At 54.0% G+C, this 25,457-nt stretch overlaps 1 protein-coding gene across 1 annotated transcript in view; it reads right to left on the bottom strand.

Annotated features, from left to right (window-relative positions):
• Positions 1-25,457, bottom strand: part of SCAP (SREBF chaperone) — a 68,572-nt gene that overhangs the window by 3,054 nt on the left and 40,061 nt on the right. The window contains exons 3-17 of the mRNA XM_088028574.1: positions 19,796-19,925; positions 10,376-10,533; positions 9,348-9,568; positions 9,075-9,180; positions 7,988-8,160; positions 7,472-7,598; positions 5,821-5,933; positions 4,772-4,866; positions 3,454-3,552; positions 3,091-3,309; positions 1,861-2,237; positions 1,135-1,323; positions 832-1,033; positions 625-740; positions 13-538 (exon numbers count right to left, since the gene is read on the bottom strand). Of these exons, the coding sequence (XP_087884700.1) occupies positions 13-538; positions 625-740; positions 832-1,033; positions 1,135-1,323; positions 1,861-2,237; positions 3,091-3,309; positions 3,454-3,552; positions 4,772-4,866; positions 5,821-5,933; positions 7,472-7,598; positions 7,988-8,160; positions 9,075-9,180; positions 9,348-9,568; positions 10,376-10,533; positions 19,796-19,925 (2,851 nt within the window). The remainder of the gene's footprint in view (positions 1-12; positions 539-624; positions 741-831; positions 1,034-1,134; positions 1,324-1,860; positions 2,238-3,090; positions 3,310-3,453; positions 3,553-4,771; positions 4,867-5,820; positions 5,934-7,471; positions 7,599-7,987; positions 8,161-9,074; positions 9,181-9,347; positions 9,569-10,375; positions 10,534-19,795; positions 19,926-25,457) is intronic.

The raw sequence follows: 25,457 nt of genomic DNA, 5'->3' as shown, positions 1-25,457 counted from the left end.
GCCCCTGCCCACCTCCAGGCGGCCGCTGCTCCGCCCCACCACGATAAGGCTGCCCTGCAGCTCCAGGCTCCAGATGGAGCCGTCTGCGCTGGGGACCCAGGCCAGGCAAGGGGAGCCCTTCTCGGGAGGGCAGCCCCCCTCGTCTTCGGGGGTCAGGGGGGGCGGCCCGGGCCCCGGGGAGGACGGGCGCAGGGCTGGCGGGCGGCCAGGCACCAGGCCGTCGTCCTGGTACACGCGCTGCACCAGGCGGCTGAAGTCGTAGCCCGGGCCATCGCGAGCACGGCTGCAGCCCGCCCGGTGCCGGGGCTCGGGCTGCGTGGGTTCCGAGAGCCTCGGCTGGGACGAGAAGTTGGTGTCGATCAGGCAGGTGAGGTCTGGCTGGTCCCCGAAGAGGGCAGGCGGCGGAGGGCCCCGGGGCCGGTGCCGCAAAGGAGGGCTGTCCCCAGGCTCCTCCGGGCCCCCCTTCCCGCTGTCGGACAGCCGTTCCCAGCTCTCCTGAGCCTCAAACACGCTGCCAACGCCACTGTCGCGGCGCTGCCTGCCAGGGGCCAGGAGAATGGAGTGAGGACACAGGACGAACGGACAGTGGGGTGGGGGGAGGGCGGGGAGGGGGCAGGCACCTACCCCGGGCGCGGGATGCGCGTCAGGCAGTCCCCGGTCTGCGCGTCCCACACACAGACGTGGCCCGCCAGGCAGCAGCTCACCAGCAGCATGCCGTCGCTGGCCAGGCACTCGATGTCCTGCGCGGGGTGGTGGGGGGGGGGGGGCGTGCGGTCAGCACGGGCTCCGGCCCCGCCCCCGCCCCGCCCCCGCCCCGCCCCCTGCACGCACCATGAGGTGTCCGCGCAGCACCAGCGGCGCGATCTCGGTCTCGGGTGGCGCGTAGCCGTAGTCGTCACAGGGCAGCTCCCCACGCCGCCGCCGGCCGGGCCCGCCGCCGGGCTGCCCGTAGTTGCGCGGGCAGAGCACGCGGTACAGGCACAGCAGCAGCAGCACGAGCACCATGCCGGCCGCCAGGCCGAGCGCCGCCACCCTGCGCCGGCCGGAGAGTGGTTAGGCACGCCCGCCCCCCCACCCCCCTCCCCCCTCCGCCCCCCTCCCCCCTCCGCCCCCCCTCCCCCTCGCCGGCCTCACTTGTACAGTGTGACGTCCCCGTGGGCCGGCGCAACACCCAGCGCCCTGGGGCCCGCCTCCCAGAGCCCACCGGGCCCGGGCCGTCGCGGGGGCCAAGCGTTGCGGCCGTCCTGAGGGTGCCGCCCCTCCAGGGCCTCCCTGGGGTTCAGGCGCAGCGTGACCGGGATGACGGGCAGCAGGCTAATGTACCTGGGAGCCGGCGGGGGGGGGGGGGGGGGCGTGTCAGCGGGGTGCCTGCAGAAAGGCCCCTCCCCACTTCCCACGGGGACTGGCTCAACCTGCTCCACTCCAAGCCCACCCTCTGGGGACAGGCTTCCCAACACTGGGGGCGGGGGGGGGGGCGCGGGGTGCAGAGCCAAGTCCCTCCCGGCCCGGCTGGGACACCCAGCCTTGCTCTGTGATGTGCACCCAGCGTCCGTGGAGCCACCACTGCATGCGGGCTGCCTCCGCCACCCATCCTGGCACAGAGTGGGTGCCGGCCGGTGGGCTGATCTCCTTCGGGCTGAGGGGCTGGCAGCGACCTGTGACTTCCCAGGGCTGGGCCCAGGGCGACTGTCTTGGGCTGTGGCTGCCTGGAGCACTGGTTCCTACCTCACAACCCTATGGGTGTTTGAAAGGAAATGCAGAATTCAAAGCAATGGGTCTCCTGCCTGAGGGGGAAGGGATGCTCTGGGGACGAAGAGCTGACACCAAGCGGGAAGGTGGCAGCTGGCCCAGCCCACTCACCTCTTGGCCAGTGTGATGTTGTAGTAGCTGAAGAGCGTAGGCCAGTGGCGGAAGGAGAGCTTCCTCCAGAGTTCCTCATCTTCGGGCCCCCACGTTACCTCTGGGACAGGGCTGTCATGGGCGCCCTCTGCTGGGCTCCCAGGCTCAGGCGGCTCCCCAGGCAACGTCTGGTTCTCCGGTAACTTAGGGGCATCAGGTGGGAAGATGGAGAAGGCAGGGTCCGGGTGGCTGGCGGGCAGCACGCCACTAGGCACAGGCATGGGAGTCAGGGCACCCTCGCCCAGCGGGCTCTGTTCTGTCACCTGGGCAGCAAGGTAGGTGCGCAGCCCCGCTGGGTCTGTGTACACCAGGATGCCGATCCAGACGACGGTGCCGGCCTGCAGAGGGGCAGTGGGCGCTCAGTGGGGCCTCTGGGTGGCACTGACCCCCAGCAGCCTTGGCCCTCGTGCCGGAAGGAAGCAGCACGGGGACCTCAGGCCTGGGGGTGGGGAGAAGACACAGGCCCCAATCTGTCCTCCCTTCTGCCTTGCCAAGTCCTCCCATTACCACCTGGGCCAACTGCCATTGGAGGGACCTAGTTCTCTTTTCATGGTCATGGTTTGGGGTTCCCGGCCTAGAAATACAAAGCACGCCTTTAGCACTTCCCCAATCCCCATCTATCAGCTGGGGCCAGAAAGCAGGCACCATTCCCATGGACGGCATGGCGAGAGGGACCAGCTAACTGACCTGCTCCAGAGTCAGACCTGCCCACGGGTCCCCCCCAGTCCTCAGGGGGCCTCAGTCTCGCTCCCTCTCCCTACAGCTCCATGGGGGTGCCACTGCTGGCCAGTAGCCAGCCCTGCTCCTCCCTTTCCGCCCAGCCCAGCAAGTGAGTGATCCGGCCAGCATTTTCTGACTCCTGCACACTGTGTGGCAGGGGAACCCTGGCTTGGGGAACCATGGTAGTTCCATCCTGGAGCACCCCATCAACCAGGCTCCTGTCCTGGGTCTCTCTAGGGAGATGATGACTCTTCTACCCAATGCTCCCGGGGCTGCTTCTCCCAGGGACAGGCTTATCACGTCAGAAGCCACCAGGATCTGGGCAGGAGGGTATGGTAGGCAGCTTCCCAAAGCCAGGCTTCCTGGGGCCATGAGGGCCTGAGGAGCATCTCCCACCTCCAAGGCAAAGTGCAAAAGTCCAGAGAGAACGGAGTGCTGGCCCTCAGAGGGCAGGGCAGGGGTGGGAGGTACCATGATAAGGCGCTGTGCCAGGCGGGTGCGGGCCAGGAAGTAGATGACGCGCAGCCTCTTGGGGAGCCGCAGGTTTCGGAAGGAGGATGGTTGCAGTGTGATGGTGTGGGGTGTGGAGGGCCGCACAGCCAGCTGCCGCTCGAAGCGCGCTGGCCGCCCCACTGGTTTTGCTGGGGGCAGGCAGGCCTCTGAGGGCAGCCGCTTGTTCAGGTCCGCTAGCTGTGGGGGGGGGGGGCGCAGTGGTCAGGGCTCGAGGCTGCTGTCCAGAGGCTGCCCACGACCGAGATCTGCACCGCTCTCACCCCGGGACACCGTGAGCCTGGCCAGGGAGGGAGGTAGGGGCAGGGTATAGCGCACTCCTACCTCCATCCGGCGAATGTCAATGGAAAGGACAGTGGTGAAAAACAGCATCTGAAGGAAGAAGTCCGACACCAGGCCCACAACAGCAAAAAGACAGAACTCCTGGAATCAGAGCAGATGAGGGGACACGGTATCATGGCCCAGCACCTGAGAAGCAGCTCCCTGCCTGAAGGCACCTCAAAATCTGCAGGGCAGTGGCGGGCAGAGCCCAGGAGAGAGAAAGAGTTCTGAGTCTGGGAGCGACAAAGGTGGGGGGGGGGGTGCAGCTGCCCCCACCCTCCCCACCAGGGGGCAGCAGAGACTCCCCCACTCACCTTGATCCAGAGAAGGTGGAAGGGTGGGTGCTCTCCCTAAGCCTTCCAATCCGCCTAGAGAGGAGGGCCTCATCCCACCTGAAAAGCTCTGAGCCCCACAATCCCGGTCCCCTCAAAGCTCTCCCCCACTGATCCTTGGGCCCTGCTTAAGTCCTGTGACCAATGCCTGCTTAGAGCCCAGGACTGACGCAATGTCAGGACTCTCAGAAGGCTTCCTGGCCGGTGACTGCACAGAACCAAAGGAAGGAGAGAGGGCAGGAGGGAATTAATTTCTGCCCTGAAACTGAATATGGGTAGTGTCTCTGCTCCCCAAACTCTACCAACAGATGGAATCTGCTCAGATTTCAGTTTTCCTCCCCTGCCCTTCACCACAGCTTCCACTCATATCTGGGGTACGATGAAGGACCCAGCTCATGGTGGCACAGTGGTCATGGCAGCTCTACTGTCCCAAGATGGCACTGTGTCCTGCAGATGCCCTCTGGGTCACCCTATGTTCTCAGCTCACCCCCACAACTCAGTAGGCCTGCCAGCTCTAGGGGAAGGCAGGGGAGGACAAGATGCATGGCTCCCTTCCTGCAACCCCTCAAGCAGTGGTCAGCAAGTCTGCGCTCTGACTCAGTGTAGGTCCCCTCTGCCTGCTTGTAGCCCCACAGCTGCGTGGGGGCACTTGGCCAAGACCAGGAGCCACTCGAGGCAGTGGACCTCCACTGGGGGAGGGGTACGTCTGGAGGCTGCAGATGTGGGTCAGGGCTAAGCCTAAGGAGGAAGGGACCAGTGCAGGGGCCCCACAGGGCTTGTGCCTGAGAAATGAGAAACAGGTCTGGCTGGAACTGGGTGAGAACTTCTGAACCAGGCCTGCCAGGAGCACTCTGTGCATGGAACACCATCTTGGCAGCAGAGGTCCCAACGCAAGGGTGTCTGCATTCAAAGGGGTACACCCCACACACAGCGGGAGAGCTGAGCAGCTGGCTCCACACTCACCCAAGGGGCAGGCCTTGGGGCCTTACCTGGATGGCGGGCACCAGGGTGAAGTAACCAATGAGGATGATGCCCAGCTCCGTGGCCATGTTCTTCATGATGGACCAGCTCTCACTGCTTAGGCCTGCAGAGGACAAGAGGGCCATGGGGCCAGCACATGGGAAGGGTGCCCAGCCTTCTGAGGCAGCCATTCCACCATGGTGGCCCAGTGCTCAGGACTCTGCCAGTGCCCAGGCTCCAGGTGGTGCCACCACTGCAGAGCTGTCACGGGGAAGGGGCTGGAGAATACAACCACCGTCAGAGGAAGGGAGAAGCAGGGTGCTGAGATGAGCAAATCCAAGAGGAAAGCCAAGGGCCACCCACTCTGGCACGTTCGGTCTCCACGTACCGTTCGGCCTGGTCCACACGGGCCTGCCCACACATGGCAGAAGGCCCGAGCGATGCAAGTGCTAGCTGTGTTCCTCCTCCAGCCGGCCCCCAGAGCAAGCCCCTGCCGGGTAAGGGGCCATGGCCCCTCGTGTTCTCGGAGCGCCCCATCTAGCACAGGGCCTGGCCTCTCACAGAAGCTCACAAAGGCTTGTCCAATGAGCGAACAGCCTGCCCTCGGCCCTGTTCCCACAGACTGGGGGTTAGGGGGAGGAAGTGCAGGAGTTCAGACTTCCAGGTCTAGGCTCTCTGCCCACTCTCCTCAGAATCCTGATCCCCAACTCCTGGCACTGAGGCAGGGGCCCTTTGTGGCAGCTGTGGAGGCAGTGTCTCTGAAGGGACCAGCCGCAGGAGCCTGGGCCTGGTATGGGAGAGTGACGCGGGAAGAGAAAGCACCAGGTGCCGGTGTGGACAAAGGGCCACTGAACACGAGCCCTGTAGCAGAGTTCAGCTGTGTTCTTACTGACACATGAAACAGGACAAAGTCCAGTCCAGCAGTTCCGTGGTTCCTCCGGGCATGCGCTAACAAGCCCCACACCACATTACACGAGAGGTCAGAGCAAGGGCGATTTCTGGGGCCCCATCTCCTCCACAGCAGGAAGCCCAGCACAGAAGGCCCCCCTAGCGCGCCCCCCACTGCCAGCCACGTTACCTTGGGCGATGCGCAGCTTCACCTCGAGGTCCACTGGGGTCGAGACCACTGACTTGGTGAGCACCAACACGTTCTCTAACCCAATAACCACCACAAGGTAGGGGAAAATCTCGCTGGGGACAGAGAGGGAGAAGGTGAGGACAGTGCTGAGAAGGGCCCCCAACACATGCTGGTTCTCCACAGGGTTGGGCCCCAGGAAGACTGTGGGGTTTGCGGCCTCTAGTGGGAGGCTGCTGAGTGACTTCCAGAAGCACAGGGCAGAGCCCCAGCCTCCTCCGCCGCACCACACAGGGCCTCTGCCTGCACAGCTCCCAGCTTTCAGGCAGGCCTGGAAGCCCGGCCAAGTAGTCAGCAAGCATCCCAGCCTCCATGTAGGCAGCACACAGTGGCTGCCGGAGCACCGCTCTTCCTGCCCCTCCCACACTGGACTCTGCTGGACAGAGCAAGTGGCCGGGAGCCCTCAGCAGCACTGCAAGCCAAGCCATCGGGACTAAGTAGATGAGGGATGAGAGGAGCCTCTGCGGAGGCTGTGTGGAGAACTACTAGCTCTCCAGCGCCCACTGTGAGGCTCCCACTACCGGTGAGGAGCTATGAGAGACAGGGCATACCAGCTGAGGTACACCTGCCGGGATCCCTGCTGTGGGGCAGTGGAACCCAGGGCTCTGAGGAGGGCACAACAGCTACGGGGGAGGGGGTGTCAGCCCCGTCAGGTTCAGGAAAGGAAGCAAGTGTTCCATGAGCAAAGGAAGTAACAGAAGACACAGCATTGCTGCTCCCACAACCAGCCCAGCCAGCCCCGGTAGGGGATGGGCCAGGTGGTGAGCGACCACTAACGGCCAGGTGAAGGGCGCGGGGCGGGCGGGGGGGGTGTCTAGCCAGAGCCGTGGAGACCGAAGACAAACATGGGACAGGGCTTCCAGCCCAAGAGTTGGAGAGAAATGGCAAGAGAAAGTACACATCAATGGAAAGGTGGCAAATTAGAGTGTGCTTGTGTCTTTTAAAAAACTCTGAAATGACCTATTTTATTAGTCATTTAAATGTTTTAGTAGTAAAAAAGGGAAGAAATGTACCTTTTTTTTAAAAAAGATTTTATTTATTTATTTGACACAGAGAGAGAGAGAGCACAAGTAGGCAGAGTGGCAGGCAGAGGGAGAGGGAGAAGCAGGCTCTCCACTGAGCAGGGAGCCGGACGTAGGGCTCGATCCCCGGACCCTGGGATCATGACCTGAGCCGAAGGCAGCTGCTCAACCGACTGAGCCACCCAGGCGCCCCGAAATGTACCTCTCTTAACCTCCTACCCATCTGTGCCTTAAACCATCAAGGAGCAGTATGCATGTGTATATATATGAACACATAGGCACACCACACCCATATCCACTTATAGACACACACACACGAAGGACAAGGCCACACGTGCAGAAACACACTTATATACACATATACACCCATACCTATATACGTGTTATATGTATAGATAGATACCCTATACATACATGAGTATGAACGCAAGCCAGGTGAGTTAAAGGTAAAAAAAATGTACCTCTTAAATGTTAAGAGAACAACGTGAAGATACAGGGTACCAACAAGCATCTAGTCCCGGGCAAGCCCAGAGGCGCTCCGGTCTGAAGCTCAGTGGAGCCTGGGGACCTACCCGCCATTGAGGGTGGGTGTCAGGCCGAAGAGTGTGCAGAGCCCCACGGACATGAGCAGCGAGCTGAGCACTGTGACCACGGCAGCCAGAGCCAGCCCCCACTTGGACTTGACCATGTCGATCTTGCCTGGAGGGCAGAGAGGGCACATCAGGGCGGCATCTCCCCCAGACCCTGACACACCCTGGTCCTTTGGGGCTTATTTCCCAGGAGTACAGTGAGGAAGGGGTGGTCCCTGGTTTAACCCAAGAAAAGGACAGCCACGCAAACTTCCCAGTCTCAGAGAAATGGTGTGTCTTTTGGGGACCCTAACCTAAGAAGGGTCTTTTCCTGAGAAGCCAAAGAAGGCCTGGGCCCACCCAAGCCTGAGACTCTGCTGGAGGATGAAGCCCTGGCTTTTGTGACCGCTGGGCACGTCTGACATCTCTGCCCAAGCCACCTCCAGAGGCAGGGAGGCAGGTGGTCTGGAATGCCCATTTGGCTTGGAGAAAGCCCCAGCCTCCGTGCTGTGCACTTACGTGTGGAGAAGTAGATGTAGGCAAACAAGATGATGTAGGTGGTCACGAGGGGGATGAGTTCGGCGATGCCAATCTCCTCCTTGAAGTGCACGTGGACCAGGCTCTCCGCCCGCAGGCTGCAGTTGGGGCTGGGGTGCAAGAGCATCAGGCGGGCCCGCAGGCTGCCGAGGAACCTGCTCATGGAGTGGAGTGGGGTGGGGTGGATGAACTGTCCCTCTCGGGACAGGGGCAGAGACAATCCCTGGAAGGAAGGCCAGTCAGGGCTGCCCTCCTCCCCATGTTGGAGGGAGCTTTTCTGTGGTGTCTGAGCTTCCCTACAGTCTCCAAGGGGCTTTGGAAGAATGATGAAGTTGTCTCAGGAGCTCCCCCAGCCCCTTCCTCAACACCCCTTTCCTGACCCATCATAGTACTCTGAGCACCCCAGGCCCAGACAGCCAATCGGAGGCATCTCCAGTGCTCTCTGCCTTGGTAGGGAGCTGCCTGCGGCGCTTTGCTGGGAAGGCCTGAGGCCACGTCGGGCTCAGGAGTCACCAGCTGGGGACTCCTACCAGAAGCTCAAGAAAGATCAGCGGACGGGGCGCCTGGGTGGCTCAGTTGGTGAAGCGACTGCCTTCGGCTCAGGTCATGATCCTGGAGTCCCGGGATCGAGTCCCGCATCGGGCTCCCTGCTCACCGGGGAGTCTGCTTCTCCCTCTGACCCTCCCCCCTCTCGTGTTCTCTCTCTCATTCTCTCTCTCTCAAATAAATAAAATCTTTAAAAAAAAAAAAAAAAGAAAGAAAGATCAGCGGAAGCACCAGGACAATGAATCTGCCTCAGTCCCCTATTCTTTTTTTTTTTTTTTTTTTAATTCAATTATCCAACGTACAGTTAGTCCCTCCTTCTTAACTAGGCCAGGTCAGGTCTTCCCCGCTCAAATGTGAAAACACAGCATCCTTCAGTCTAAGGGAAATAAACATTTCAACTGGAGGCCTGAAAACCGCAAGTTCCTAGGGGGCATTCTGGCCACCCTAAACCAGAACGGGGACTACTCAAAGCCTCAGGCCCTTCTACAGCGCAGCCAGGAGCCCCAAGCCCTGATGGCCTTACTTGGCATGGTAGCGCTGGAAGACCAGGGTGATGGTGTACGAGACCATCCTCCTCCTGGCGTAGAGGCTCACCCCGCTGTACTTCCCAGGAACACCAAACAGCAAGTCTGCGGACAGAAACCAGCAAGTACTGACATAGGAAGACAGTCACTGTAGAGCCACCAAGGACACCCCCCATCCCCCACCCTAAGAAACAAGGGGTAACCCCTGATCCGCCAGAGCACCCATCAAAGAGGACACGGTGACCAACCTAGGCAACCTGCCCCGGAGGTACCTTTGAGCGTGGCTGAGGTCTGCAGGGTTTTGGGCTCGTGCTGGTGGATGGTCCCGATGATGTCAGGATCAGCATGGAAGCGTTCCCGGTCATTCTGCCAGAAGTTCCCAGGGGACAGCAGCAGGCATCCATGCTCGGGAAGTAGGTTCCGGAGCTTCCTGAGGCCTGGCAGCAGGTCAGTCACCTGCAGGCACACCTCCTCCAGGCCCCTGGTCCCAGAACTGTGCAGGAGATAGCACAAGGCACCTGCTGTGTCCATGAGCACTCGGCAGGCGCACTGCACTTACGGGGAGAGCTTCTGTCATCAGGTTCCCGGACGCCTGCTATCTCAAAGAGCCTAAGGATCAGGACAGCAGGGGAAAGTTCTCCCAGGTGGTCAACAGCCAAACTATGTGGGTGATGGACCTTCACAGTACACGTGCGGCCCCGAGCCTGAGAAGTGCGTTCTGGGAGTGTGCACAACCTCTCGCCCACTAAGACACCTCAGCCAATTCAGTGGGCAGCTGAATTCAGTGGCAATTTAGTGGCAATTCAGTGGGCAGAAAATGAGGGGCTTCATTTCATTCACCAAAACGCACGTCAAAGCTCTCAGCTAACTAAAATCCCAGTGGGTGGAGCAGCCTGTGAAGCCAGCATACTCCGGAGACCCACGGGGGGGCCGGGGGGCACCGGGCTGGGGCTTCAGAAGTGATCCCCAGGTGGAGCGGGCTTCTCCTCAGCCCGACCACCGTCACACGTCCACACCTCCGAGCCGCCAGGCAGTAAGCCACCTGAGGGGCGAGCAAGCTCAGCACGGGGTCAGCGCAGAGGACACCTACTCTGTCTGAGACCTGAGGACGAAACCACCTGCTCCCTCTGAAGAGGTCCAGGGGAGCGTGGCCACAGTGGCCCCATAGGAGGCTGACGAAGGCAAAGCTAGCTCGCCCGCCACTCTTCTCGCATGTTCAGTTTTGGCCGAGCTGGCTGGCTCAGGACTACCCTTTGGTACGGAACAGATTCAGGGAGGCTGGGGTCTCTGAGAGGGATACCTGTCTCTCAGCACGTGGTTCCGGACCTCTTCCACCAACTGGAATGCCCGGGACAGAGGAGAGCGGAACACATCCACTGCCAGCAGGTTCTTGTGCCAGGGAGACACCGAGGACTTCACAAATATCTGCTGGATGTAAGCCACGGGGGCGCCCACATACTGCAGAAGAAACAGGAGAGGGAGGGAAATGGGCCCACATTCAGTAGGGGTTTACTAAGCATCCCCGATGGGCAAAGTGTGTGGGGCCCAACGGACAGGCCTTCAAAAATGAAGATGTCCACGAGGGGCTTTTTACCATCTATGAACCATTTTCCTAAACGCTTCCCAATACACCAGCGATCGGCAGACTATGGCCACAGGCTCAGTCAAGCCCGGCACCTGCTTTTCTAAATACGGTTTTCCTGGAACACAGCTGTGCCCACTCCATTCCGTACCGTCTCCGGCTGCTTTCATGCAACAGTGGCCGAGGTGAATATTCACCACAGAGACCACGACCCACGAAGCCTAAAGCACTTACCATCCAGCCGTCTATGGAAGCGGTCTGCCGCCCTCACAGTGCACCCTAAGCTACCAACAGGGTGCGGCCTGCCTTAGGGATCCTGCCACTGCAGGTTAGTGGATTCTAAAGATCCAAAGACCCAATTTTAAATCCTGGCTCTCCAACTGTACGGCCTTGGGAACATGCTGGATTTCTCTGGATTTTGGTTTCCTCACCGTGAAAGGGGGGGTGACTGACATTCACCCTGCAGCATCGAGAAGATGAACACACACTCACAGCCCCCTCCCACCACACGGACCCACAGACACACATATGCATACAAACAGCACATGCAGAGATTAACTATTAATGGAAATATTAGCAATAAACAGTTGTGGCACATCTTTTCATTGCCCCCCCCAACAGTCCTATGAGAAGGTGACTCCCCAGGCTTTCATGACTCGTGCAGGGGGATACAAGGACCCAAGCCTGTGTGTCCTCACTGAATGTCACACACTTCTCTCACTAGAACCGGCCATCTGCCCTGGAAGGGCTAACAACAGGCACCTGAGCAAAGTATTCAGACATGTAAAAGGCATGTTGAATAACTCCCAGGGATGGAGAGGTCATGGAGCACCCCCAAAATGAGGTACTGGATTAGCCGTGGCAGGATTATGGCCCAGGGAGAAAGTGCGTGGAGCCGTGAGGTGGGGAAGGCCAGGCAGGAGGGGAGCAGGGAGGGCCTCTGAGAGCACATCCAGTCCAGAGGGCACAGGGAGTCCTGCCAGGTAATCCCAGAAATCACAGCTAGAACGAGGGGAGGCTGGGAGGATGCCTGACTGCGCAGTCTGGTTTCTCACCAGCTGAAACGAACAGCCCCGGGAGTCTCTGAGAGGAAGGGCGACCACCAGACGAAAGCAGCGCTCTGGAAGCCTACTTTGGAGTTATGGCGTCAGCCAGCTGGAGGCCAGGCAAGACGGCCGGCAGCCGTGACGCACGGTGGTGCCAGCTGCAGGGAGCTGCAAGGGCTGTCTCCACGCCTGCGCCACAATCAGGGACTCCCAAGGGCAGGGGAGGACATGAAGGAAGGCCACTCAGCCACTTGATGACGCCCGGATAGGTTATTGCACAAGCGAGGGTCAGGATGCTGAACACGAACAGCAAGTTAAGGCCTCCTGAGCTTAAAGGAACAACCCAAGGCAACCACCTGTGCCTTTGTGAAGTTTACACTTACGAAGCCATGTCTTACAAAGGCTCTGGGGACAGAGGCCTCACCTGCTTTGTCATTTGCACTGAGCTGGCGTGTCAGAAGCTGCCCAGAGGCACAGAAGAATGTGGATGGAGCCAGCTGCCGCAGGCTCTGACCTGAACAGCAGCTCATTGGCTCAACTCATCACACAGGCCTGCGTGGGGGATGAGCCGCTGCGTACAGCTCTACAAGGAGAGCCGTCCCGGGGCAATCATCCCCAAACCCTGTGAAAGATGGGGCGTGTCACCCAGGGGCAGCAGGGCATCGCGGAGCCTCCAGCCCCAGGTTCGTACCCACTGGCCACAAGGCTGTGTCGCACACGCCACCTCCTCTGCCCAGGGCCCTGCTCGGGCCCTCCACCTCCACCTCCACCTCCACTCTCAGGCCCACCGAGCCTCTGCGACTGAACCCTTAGTGTCCAGGCGGGAAACTCCTTCTGGCTCCTGGGCCCTCCGCTTCTTCTCCAGGCCCCTTCCCACCAGGCACCTTCTCCCCAGCCAGGACCACTCAGTCCACCATCTCAGCAAGTGCTAATGAACATGACTCAGAACCAGAGCCTTCTCCCTGGGCCCTAGGGACGGTTCTAGAAGTTCTGGGAGCACCTTGCTCCCCCAATTTTTAAAAGTTTCTGCCTAGAAGTGTGCATATTATAACCACCATCATTTTTAGGGGAGAGGATCCATGGCTTTCATCAGCTTTTCATAGCAGCATGTAACCCCTTGCCCAGGCAGCTCGTTCTTGGCTGTCCTTCCACCAGCGCTGGGTAAACCCTTTACTCACCCGTTCGCACGCCCGGCCAGCATGGTAAGCCGCACTGGACGGGAACCGGGGAACAGTGATTCCTACTGCACAGCCCTGCTCCCTGGCCTTGGCAGGCCCTCCCTCTGCTGGAGGGCTCCTGATTCACTCTCCCTGATTTCCAAATGAACTTCCCAAGCAGCTATTCTATGTCTTTGCAACTCTTCCAAGGTCTTGGTCCACTCGTTTAACAGGATTGTAGCAAACTTGTCACCCAACACAGGCTCCCTTGACCCCCCTCTTCTGGGCATCAAAATTCCCTTTCCGCAGTTTATTCAACAGGTACGGGCCTGCCTCTTGTCATCCACTATATCTCAGTCTGGGCTCCCCAGGGGCAGACCCGAAGACAGGTGGTTTACTTGGGAGGCGCAGAAAGCAGAGAGAGGGGGAAAGGACAAGGAACAAGGGAGGGAAAGCAGACAACAAAGGGTGTTCCGGGCCAAGTGACCTCTGTGGGTAATGGGGTTTAGCTGAGTCATCCCACCTGAGGGATTAGAGAGCTCAGCTATCACATGCCCCGCCTGCGGCTGCTGCTTGAGGGCTGCTCCTAGGGGACACCAACTCCCCAGCACCTCAGACCTTGCTGCACCTGAGATCCTCTGATACAGGAGATGCAGGGACTGGTAGCTGGCAAGCAGGCGGGCAGGCGCTGAAAGGGCAGCGGGGATGTGGCCAGGGCCCCAGCACTCCCCGCGCTGGGCGCTATCACAATCCTACTGTCTATTATTAAGTGGGAGACACTCACAACACGGGGTATCCGAAGGCAGTGACTGCGGAAGCCTAAGGGCCCATGGATCCAGATGCCCGCAGACAATGGGCACAGACTCCTCACTAGACAGAGATTGTGGCAGGCAGTCCTCTACCACGGCCCCAGTCTCCCCCACCCCCGGCGCTCATGCCCAAGTGAAATCCCCCAAGAGTGGGCTGTGCCTAGTGACTGGCTTCTGACAAACAGATGACAACAAAAGTAATGAGATGTCATTTCTGAGATCAGGTTACAAAAGATTATAACCCTTGGGGACGTAATGCTCAGTGAAATAAGCCAGTCACAAAAAAACAAGTACTGTACAGTTCTACTCCTGTGAGGTACCTAAAGTAGTAAATTTATAGACACAGAAAGAAGGCTCGTGCATGCGCGCAACCGACTGGAAGGAAAAAAGACTATAATTCTTCCTCTGTCCCCTTCTTCTGGAACCACCACTCTGATGAAGTTAGCCATGTCGTGGACTTCTGTGGAAGGTCCACGAAGCAAGGAACTGAGGGGACCCTCAGCCAACACACGGTGAGGAGGGGAGCCCCTCAGCTCAACAGCCTGCAAGAAGCCCCTTGCTAGCTGGCCACTGAGTGAGCCTGGAAGCGGATTCTCCCCATTCGGGCTTGGAGATGAGTGCAGCCTTGGCTGATAGCTTGAGTGCAGCCTTGGGAGAGACCCTGAGCTAGAGGACGCAGATAAGAAAACCAAGGCCCGTAGAGATAAAAGATGTGTCCAAGGACAGAGCTGACAGGCAGCTGAGCCAGGATTAAAGCCAGGGCCGCCCAATTCTCAAACCTGTTTTTTCTCAACAGCCAATGTGCCTGGGTGGTGGGGAACCATGCGAGTTCCTGTGGAGAACAGGAAACAGATGGCAAGGCCCACCACGAGCAGTGTAGGAGGGGGGCTGAGGTCCTAGGGATCCCTGGGGTCTTCGGCCACCAGCATTCACAGCATGAGGCGCTGACCAGGGCCCTTTGGAAACCCCACATCCAGGCTCAGCCACCACCACAGACACTGCAGTGCTGGCCCAGGAAGCCCACCCAGCTCTGCAGCCGGCCAGGTAGGGCTTCGTGTGAAGTTCAGGTTTCCTGGTGACCCCATCTAGGGGAGACAGGCCAGTGCAGGAGACCTCAGGCTTGTTTTGTTTTTGTTTTTATTTTTTATTTATTTTTAATTTTTATTTTTTTAAAGATTTATTTGACAGAGAGATAGAGCACAAGTAGACAGAGCAGCAGGCAGAGGCAGAGGGAGAAGCAGACTCCCCACTGAGCGGGGAGCCCAATGCAGGACTCCATCCCAGAACCCTGGGATCATGACCTGAGCTGAAGGCAGACGCTTACGTGACTGAGCCTTCCTCTCCATTCAGATAGAGCAACCTAGAGTTCCCAGGAGTTTACCTTTACACTGACACACCCAGGGGCTCTCTGCAGAACCTGACAGAGGACGCCTGTTACTCAGCAATTCTGAAAACCAGGGCTCCCTGTCCTCCAGCCCTGGGCATGTAAGGGGGTGTGGTGGGCGGGGGGGGGGGGAGGGAAAGGCAGGCTCAGGGGACCCAGCTGGGTTCAACTTCTAGTGCCAGCCCCAGCTGTATGCCTTGGATAACGGTGTCTGCACTCTCTAAGCCCCAGGCCCTTACTAGGGAACAGGGATGGAATCCCAGATCTCACGCATCACAGTGAGGACTCAACAAAACAACACATATAACCATCCAGCAAAGTGGCCAAAAACATGTCACTTATATGGAGTTACATTACCATGGCTTAAAACTATTAAAATTAGATTTGGCATCTCCTGAAGATCAATCCCTCCACTCCGTTCACACCCCCACCCTCCTCCTAAGCATGGTCACCTCCGTCTCCAAGTTTCTCCAAGTTCAATACAACTGATCTTCCTCCTGCCACTTTCCTCATGTCCTTGCTTCTGGGGGACTGGCTTCCCACTGCGTATACAATCAAAGCTGAAACCCCATCTCAGATTCAACTTGGCCCCACCTACCTTATCACCTATCATGCACCAAGAAAAATGCCTCAATTTACGTTCCTCGTCTGCTAAATAAGCCAGGCTGTTTCTCTGTTCAACAAGAAGCTTTTCCTCAGCACCTACTATGTTAAGATACCGGACTATACATGCTCGAATGGAACACAATTCCTACTGGGTGGAAATACAGAGCAGAGAGGGCAAGAGAGCTGGGGAAGTCCTCCTGGAGAGAGTGGTATCTGAGCTCAGGCTAGAGGACTGCAGGCCCGTGGTGCCCCGGAGGGCAATCCAAGCATATGAACTTTGGTCCTCCTCCAGAACTTCGGCCAGATCTGATCAATGACAGTGACAACAGTGACAGCCACAAACGTGTCAAATGCAAGCGATGGGCCTGGCACTAAGCCTTTGCATGCCTTTGTGTAACCCTCTGACGCTGCATGATATAGACATGATTATCATCCCCACTTTGTGAATGAGGAAACATGAGCACGGAGGTGTGAAGTAACCTGCCCAAGGTCGCCCGTCTGGGAAATGGAAAGCTTCTACCATTTCTGTTTTGTTCTTCTGTTCCTCTGGTAAAAACATCCCTATTTCCAGAAAGTGCCCCTCCCAACCTGACAAGGCCATTAGTTAGTGACTCTACTCTTAGAGAGCGTGGGCCTGACTCAAGAGCACCAGGACCCGGCAGAGTGGCTCAGAGACCTCTCTGCAGGACCCACAAAGGCAAGGCTGCACAGCGCAGCTGACATCCCACTGTGGGGGACACTAGAGCAAGGGGGCAGAAAAAGGGCTATATAGAAAGCCATCTCCAGCATATGGAAAGACTGGCGATTCAATAAAAAGAAATCCGAATGACTTCATTCAAAATGGGCGAACACCTACCAAAGGAAGACATGCAAATACAATAAGCACTTGACATTAATCATCTGGGAAAGGCAAATGTAGACCACAATGAGATTTCTCTATGTAGCCACTAGTAAGCCTTTTTTAAAAACTTGTACCAATAGCTTTACAGCATAAAGACTGAACTTTAATGTATGGAAATTTATAAAGTAACTCAAGAGGCTGACGTATGTGAAAAGAATGCCTTACGCCTGCGGTCTTTCCCAAACCCACAATCCCAGTCTAATCTAGAGAAAAACCAAAAAATCCGCCTGGAGGGCAGCTCTACAAAATACCTGGCCGCTACTCAAAACTGTCAAGCTCATCAAAGACAAGGAACGTCTGCAAAGCTGTTGTACCCAAGAGAGGCCACCAGGGAAGCGAAACGAGAGTGTAATGTGGTGCCCTAAATGGGATCCTGGGAGAGAAAAAGAACTTCAGGTAAAAACTAAGAAAATGTGGTTTCCTTAGTTTTCCTTAGTGACAGTTTCTCAGAATTTCCTTGTTTTTGATAACCTTGACGGTTTTAAGGAGTTGTGGTCAGGTATTGTATAAAAAGTCCCTCAATTGGGATTCATCTGATGTTCTTCCCATAATTAGGCTGGGATTATGGGTTTCTGGGAAGAAGACCAGAGGTAGAGTGTCTCACTTGTCATACATCAAGGGTATATACTATCAGTCTGATCTATCACTGCCGACATTGACCCTGACCGCCTTGCTGAGGAGGTATGTGTCTGGTTCTCCACTCTAAGGTGCTTTTTTTCTCCCCGTCTCCATACAGTGTTCTTTGGAAGGAAGTCACTATGCACAGTCCACGCTTAAGGAAGGGAAGTTATACTCCACCTCCTTGAGGGCAGAGTATTTACATAAATTATTTAGTATTTTTGCCCAGATTTGTCTATTTCCCCCCATTCACTTATCCAATCATATGAACTCAGAGATTTATTTTATACTTTGGGTTATAATCCAATACTACTTTGCTTTATTGCAAAATATATTTTATTTTCCAGCATTGGCCACTGGGAGCTCTTTCAGTTGGTTCCTGTATCCCTTTGACGTATATCATATTTATTTTAAACTGACATCTTTGTCTTCTCTTTCTAACCAGACTGGTATCACCCTGGAAGCCGTGAGGCTCTATGTGTCCCCTAGATCATCACCCTGCCAGGCACACCACAGGCATGCAATAAACATATGCTGAATACTGGAAGGAATGGAAGGAGGAAGGAAGGATGTTCTGGTTCCTGGGTAGGCAGCAGGTGCTTGTACTGTGCTGCCCGGTGCCTGAGCCTCCTGATTTTCCTTTTGAAATGGTCCCTTCTTGTCCTCAGCCTCATGATGGAGACAACTAACAATGAAGCCAGTCAACAAAGTACCTGCCTTCACTACAGGATTTGGGATGGGGACAGGCAGGTAACCTCACTTAGAATCCACCTGGCACCTTCTCATCCTGCACCAGATTGGATATTGCAACAACGTGGGGCTGAACCTGCTCGAGCTACTGTTACGTAGATCAACAGTGGAGCTGACAGAGTAGAAAGGTGGGCTCCTTTTGAGGCCCAAGCCATACTATCCTTGAGTTCTAGGACTCCAAAAATTCCCTTTTTGCTTACTCTGGTTTGGGCTGAGTTTTTTGTTCCTTATAACTAAAGCAGTCCTTACCACTCCTGTTTTGCTGGCCTGAAATTTTAGCATGGATTATCCGTGGAGGTAAGGAAACTGACCACTGACCTGCATAGCACCAGGTCACTGCACCGAGGCCTTCAAGGCGGGGGCCAGGGCGGGGGGATTCCAATGAGGAAGAGAGAAAACAGACAATCCTCTGTTGAGCCCTAAAGTTATTTGTAAACCTGCTTACTATCATCATCCCAGACCAAAGAAGGGCACTATGGAAGTTAAAGAGCTCACAAACACGTCACCCCCTCCCCCAAAAGCTGTATCATTAAACGTCTCTCCTGTACCGTCAGGCCCACTGAACTCCTGGAGTCGCGAAACATCCACAAACCCAGACCACCCTGTTGTGACCAGGAGCCCTCAGTCCCACCCTGCGGTACAACTGCATCAGAGGTTAATGAAGGTAAAAGGTCTGAACCGAGAAGGTCCCATGCGGAGCCAATGGTCAAGCTGGGACATGAAGTCACAGAGCTGGTTTCTGCCAGCAACAGACATGCTCGCTCTGACCTTCATGGACAGAGTCCTAGGAAGACGGATTCACATACAGCTTAACACACACCCAGTTGGCCAGGTGGGTCTCTACTGAGGACCAGCAGGGCTAAATTTGTAACAGAAGACCTGACAGCTACATTACCCGCGAAGGGAACAGAGGAGCGTACCGCCACCGTTGGAGGGGAGGCGGGAGCGCAAGAGCTCTGCTCTCTGAGCTTTGGCTCTCCTCCTGAACAACACAGCCCAGCACAAATCACGGGACCAAAGCACAATGTGCGAAGGAAGGACACCTTATCCGCTACGTGGCAGGTAAAAGCTTTAGAGATGGGCTAATGGAGCTCGTAAGATTTCCGAATAACAAGTCCAGCATCACAGTGAGTTCCTCCGCCTGAGACCCTCGACTGGAGCGACTGTTATTTCCTAGTGGCCATCAGTGCTCAGCTCAGAGACAGTCAACTGAGGACGGTATGGTCCAGGAGCAGCAGGGGTCAGGAGTCCTGGGGTTCTGATGCAGTGCTGACCCCATGTAAACTAAATAACAGAGGCTCCTCATCACTCTGGGCCCCACTTCCTTAACTGTAAAAGGGATTAAAAAAACACAAAACACAAAAACTCAACTCTTTCTACCAAACTGCATTGTGAGGAGAAAATCGGACCTAACCAATCTGAAAAAATGAGGTGCACATTGCATACATAAGATGGTGTCAAGACTCTGATGACAGAACATTCTCTAGGGATGCTGCTCCCTGGTTCTCATGACCGCTTGGGGCAAGGAGGAGATGGCCTGTCTGCCAGAGCACTGCTGGGCCCGGGACATGGTGTGTGAGCAGGCCAGCTAGGAAGCCAGACGCACCTGGCCACAGTGACGACAACCACAGACCCCAGACCTCTATTGTAGGACAGTCGCACTTTTGTGTCACTTGGGGTTTCCTTTCTAAAAAGGTTATTCATTAACTGTGTGACTAAGTATCTGTGGTGCCTCTGTAAAGCCAGTCAAGGACATGTATTCACCAATCAGAAGCTGGCCACCCTCACTCTCACTCCCAGAACCCCTGCCTTGGCCAATCTCCACCCAACCCTCGGGGCTCTCCCCGGCCACACGCTGAGCACCTACCCACTCTGGCCGCTCACTGGGCTCCCCTGGTTTGCGGTCAGGGGCCACAGGCGGGGGCGAGTAGTCCTTCACGGGAGTGGTGAACTCCACCGGTCCTGTCCCCGGCAGGGGCAGTTTCAGCAGTGGGCAGCTGGGACGAACAAGAAGGAGAGAAGGGTTAGGACGCGGCAGGAGACCGTCCGCACCAGGACGAGTGACGCGGGGGCCGCTGCAGGTGCCCTGCGCTCTCCCTGCCGGCACCGTGTGTGTAAAATACCGGAATCACAGAACTGCAGGGCGATGAAGACACTCAGAAGCCTCCGAGATCACAAGTTTTCAAGCTCATGTGTAGTCACAGAAGGCTTATAACCAAGTCCAATTCATAAAACAGACTGAATATTTTTGGAGGCGTAATAAAGACGCTAAAAAAAAAAAAAAACCCTTGTCAAATAAATGTAAGGCAACAATAAGAAATTGGGGGGGAAAATCTATAAAAATCCCGAAGGATCTCAATGCATATTGCGGGCAATCGCTCCAAAAAATCACCGAGGGTGTGGTTGACACTCAGACCCACCGTTCACATGGGAAAACCTTGGTCTTACATCAAAAAGCTGGCAAACCGATGTGCATTTTGTTTCACATCTTTTAAACAAACCTTCTGTTTTTAATTGAGAATTTTTATAGAATACGATGCACAAATCTTAGATAGTTCAATGAATTTTTACATACGCACACACCTGTGCAATCACTACCTACATCAAGCTATAGGACATTTCCAGAACCTCAGAAGGCAGCCTTCTGCCCCTGCCCAGTGAAGAGCATCCCCAGACTACTATCAGGGCGCGCCTGGGTGGCTCAGTCAGTCAAGCATCTAACTCTTGGTCTCAGCTCAGGTCTTGATCTCAAGGTCGTGAGTTCAAGCCCCGCACTGGGCTCCGCACTGGGTTCCACAGTGGGTGTGGAGCCTACTTAAAACAAACAAACAGGGGCGCCTGGGTGGCTCAGTCATTAAGCGTCTGCCTTCGGCTCAGGTCATGATCCCAGGGTCCTGGGATCGAGCCCCGCATCGGGCTCCCTGCTCCGCGGGAAGCCTGCTTCTCCCTCTCCCACTCCCCCTGCTTGTGTTCCCTCTCTCGCTGTGTCTCTCTCTGTCAAACAAATAAAATATTTTTTAAATAAATAAATAAATAAATAAATAAATAAATAAATAAATAAGAACTTCTATCACCATAAATGAGTTTTGCCTTTTTAATGGCTTATAAATGAAATCACCCATTCCACGTGTATACTCTGAGTGGCTACTTTCCCTTAAATTTTACCTGCTAGATTCATCCATACCGGTGCACACAGCAGATCACCCTTTCCCGCAGGTATGTGCCAGCCCACTGATTTATAGCTCAGTGAATGTTTCCACTTCACTGTCAAGGAACCTGTGGCTGGTTTCCAGTTTCAGTTATTAAGAATAAAGCTATTACCGTCATTTTTATATATGGCTTTTGGTAGCCATAAGCATTCATTTCTGTTGGCTGTGCTCCTAGAAGACAATTTCTGGGGGTTAGAGTGTACATGTTCAGCTTTGCACAGAATACCGATTTTCCAAAGCAGTTGTACATATGCATGTTCCCGCCAGTGGGGTGACAGGAGTTCCAACTGCACCAGAGCCTTGCCACCTCTAGCTGTTGTCAGGTCAATTAACCGTAACCATGTCGAGGAGGCAGCAGTGGGGTCTCTCTGTGGTTTCAATGTGCAACAGTGTTGAAAATTCTTTTGCATGCTTGTTGGCCATTTGGACACATCCTCTTTTGTGAAGTCCTTCTTCAACTCTTTTGATTCTCTTTTTCTCATTGATTTATAGCTCTTCATATATTCTAGCTATGAGTATGGAGTCCTCTTCAAAGCCACACGTTCCCCTCCTAGCCCTACTTTCACAGCGCGCCACCAGACTTGGTGTACCGTGGTGTTTTCATTCTCATCTAAAGGTATTTCCTAATTTCCCTTCTGATTAGTTGACTCACTGTTTTAGGATGTCCTGTTTAACTTCCACTTATTTGTGGATTTTCCAGTTTTCCTTCTAGTATTTTTAGTTTCATTCCACTGTGATTGGAAAAGACACTCTATATGATTTCAGTCTTCTTTCATTTTTTAAGACTTGTTTAATATGGCCTAACATATGGTCTATCCTGGAGAATGTTCCATGGGCACTTGAGCAGAACATCAATCCTGCTGTTGCCGGGTGTCCTCGGCACGTCTGCTAGGTCTGGCTGGCAGACACTGTTGCTCAAGTCCCCCCATCCTTACCACCTTGTCTGGTTCTTGTATCCAGTACTGAAAGTACAGGATTCAAATGTCAACTATAACTGTGGGTTTCTCAATTTCACATTTCAATTCTGTCCATTTTCGATTCATATATTTTGGGGCTCTGTTGGTGTGTGTGTGTGTGTGTGTGTGTGTGTGTGTGTGTGTGTGTGTGTGTGTGTGTGTGTGTGTTTATAACTGGTGTGCACTCTTGCTGTATTAAGACATTTATCAATATATAATGTCCTTCTTTGTCTCATAACCTTTTAAATGGTATCTGATAATTATATAGCCACTCTAGGTCTCTTTCTGTTACTTTTTGGCATGGAATATATTTTTCCATCCTCTTATTTTCAGCTTCTTCGTGTTCTTATATCTGATGTGTAGTGTGTATCTGAAGTAGACAGCATATAGATGCATTGTTTTTAAATCTAATCTGCCAATGTCTCTTTTAATAGAAGAGTTTAATCCACTCAATTTTATGTGATTACTAATAAGGAAGGATTTACTCGTGCCACTTGCTTGTTTTTGTATGTCTTATATGACTTTTGTTCAATTCCTTCAACTGCTGCCTTTTTTTTTTTGGTATATGGCTGATTTTTGGTAGTGTGCCACTTTGACTCCCTTCTTTCCTTTTCTGTATTTTTCAAGTTATTGCTTGGTTACCGTGGGGATTACAATTATTATTAACAATTTACAATCACCTAGATTGAATGCTGTTATTACAGAGGGGTTCTACAGATGTGAGCAGGCAGGAGAAGAGGTCAGCGACCTTGAAAACAAGACAACTGAAATCATCCAGCCTGAGGAGCTTAGTTTCAATAGTATCTAAACACTGTTTCTATAGATCTGTCTCACCCCTTTTATATTATCACCACAGATTATAATTTATACATTGTATGCCCATCACCATAGATTTAAAAATTATTGTTCAATGCACTTGCCTTTTAAAGCCCAAAAGACAAAGAAAGATGTTACAAACCCAACCAAAATTTACAAGTCTGGTTACCTTTACTAGTGTTATTTTTAATTATGGTTTCAAATGACTGTCTAGTAACCCTTCATTTCAGCCTGAAGGACTTTCTTTAGTGTTTCTTGTAGGGCAGGCCCAGTGGTAACAAATCCCCTCAGCTTTTGCTTATCTGGCTATATCTCAATATCTCCTTCATTACCAAATAATTGTATGGTAGAATATACGATTCTTGGTTGAGTTTTTTTCATTCAAAACTTTAAATGTTATCCAATTGCCTTCTGGCCTCCATGGTTTCTGAGGAGGTATCAGCTGTCAATCACACTGACATTCCCTGATTCATGAACAGTTGCTCCTCTCTTGCTGTTTTCAAAAGCCAAGATTCAACTGTTTGGAGGTAGGTGTCAAGGGCTGTCTCCAGACTTAGCTAAGGTTCTGCTCTGGAAAGCTCTGCACAGCACACAGGCTGAGCCCTGGGCTCTGCGTGTGGAGCAGAGTGTGGGGGCCTAGAGTTAAGATGATGGAGCTTTAGCTTCACTACAGGATGAAAGCAGGCAGTACAGTCCATATCTACATTCATTTCCCACACCACAGCTGCTCAGAACACACTGACTGAACTAGGGGCAGTCTGTTTCTCAAAGTGTGAATTATTAAAAACATCTATGAATTCCAGGAGTCTAAACACTGCAGCAAGAAGAGAAAGAAGGGCAGTACACTCCAGAACCTCCAATTTTCTTAGAATAAAGTCTCTTGGGAAAAAGTCCACAGGCCTTGAAATTCTACAAGAGGCTCCCAGTCATTCTCCACCCTTGCCCGGGAGCCACACACTTGGTCTCTTGCTTCTGAGGCTCCATCCCTGCTGGAACACGCTTGCTTTCTCCTCGATCACTCATCTTTGAGGCCTCAGTTGTGGTACCACTTGCCCCAGAATGTCTTTTCCCTTTCCCCAAAGTCTGGGTTTCCCCTTTGATAGCTCCTCCTGTGAGCTACCAAAGCTCCCCATACTCACCCCAACATGGTTCTTCTCACTGACAGGGACCTGTCTCTGTGCCTGCACTAGTGACGGTCTCTCTCACTGAATACCTATGTGCCAGACACCAATCCCAGGGCCTTCCACCTATCTGCTCATTTAAGCCTCACCACAACCCAGTGAGACACGCAGAAGCTAGACCCCCACTAGGAAGCGACAAAACCAGTAGGTCAACACGGGCAGTGTGGTACCGGACTCTGTGCTCTTAACAGCACACTCACAAATCACTGCATTTGTTTTGCTAAAAAAAATTTAAATGACCATACGTTCCTTTTAATGTAGGCAAAAAAAAAAAAAAAAAACAACACCAAGAAAAAGATTCTACAAAATGTAAAATGCAAGGGAATAATCACCATCCACGGCTACCAAATTCTAGCCAAAAGGAAAGTTTGTAAGCAAAGTGTCAGGCAATTTTCAGAAGTAAAAACACTTACTTTTCCAAGGTTAGAAAACAGATTAGAGACATTTAAAGAAACTGTCTGGGGATTTCTACCACCACCCCCATGTTACTTCCCCAAAACTTATTTCTAAGACCAGATTATATCTTGGCTTACCCTGATCTTACAGGGGCAAAGGAAGTGAACCAGGTCTCCAAAACCTCCCCTGCCCTTCCTGTCTCAGCTCCACCCATCCAGTTGCTCAGGCCAAGCACTTTGATCTTGACTCCTCTTTTTCTCATACTCCACATCTGGTCCTCAGACAATCCTGAGGGCCCCACCTTCAAAATATATCCAGACACGGCCACATCTCACCACCTCCAGGCTTTCCACTTAGACTAAGCAACCATCACCTCTCACCTGGAGCAATGCAATCACTTATCTCTTAATCAGGTATGGACCTGAAATCCCCAATCTTCTTCACCACCTAACCCATAACTTTGTTACCGCACCTGTACGGCCTGCTCCCCACATGTGACCACCCGACGCATCCCAACAGGCTGCTGGTGCCCTCCCCTTATTTCCTCTATTCTTATTTCTGGGCATGCTGCCTCAATTTCCAATTTCCAACTGCTAGCATTTGCATCTCTTTCCCTGAGACTGGTGTATTGCTGTTGGAGACCTCGCTGCCTAAGTGGTGGGAATTGATGCTAGCTGGAGGCAGCCCTCAACCAGTAGTTGATATTATTGTTGTACAGATCAGGGGTTCACAAACTACAGCCCATGGCCCATTTTTGTGTGGCCCACGAGCTAAGAATGGTTTTTACACATGTGAAAGGTTATTTTAAACAAACAAACAAGGGGCGGGGTCCTGGGATTGAGCCCCATGTTGTCAGGCTTCCTGCTCAGGGGGGAGTCTGCTTCTCCCTTGAGCTCACTTTCTGTCTCAAATAAATAAAATCTTAAACGAGTAAAACAAATAAAAACAAAAAAACAAAACCCAAAAACGTG

The sequence above is a fragment of the Eumetopias jubatus genome, unplaced genomic scaffold (assembly GCF_037043125.1).
Source record: "Eumetopias jubatus isolate StellerSeaLion01/CBP00866 unplaced genomic scaffold, mEumJub1_p1.0 scaffold_1, whole genome shotgun sequence".
NCBI classification, from domain to species: domain Eukaryota; kingdom Metazoa; phylum Chordata; class Mammalia; order Carnivora; family Otariidae; genus Eumetopias; species Eumetopias jubatus.
This window is presented reverse-complemented; position numbering and strand designations above follow the sequence as displayed.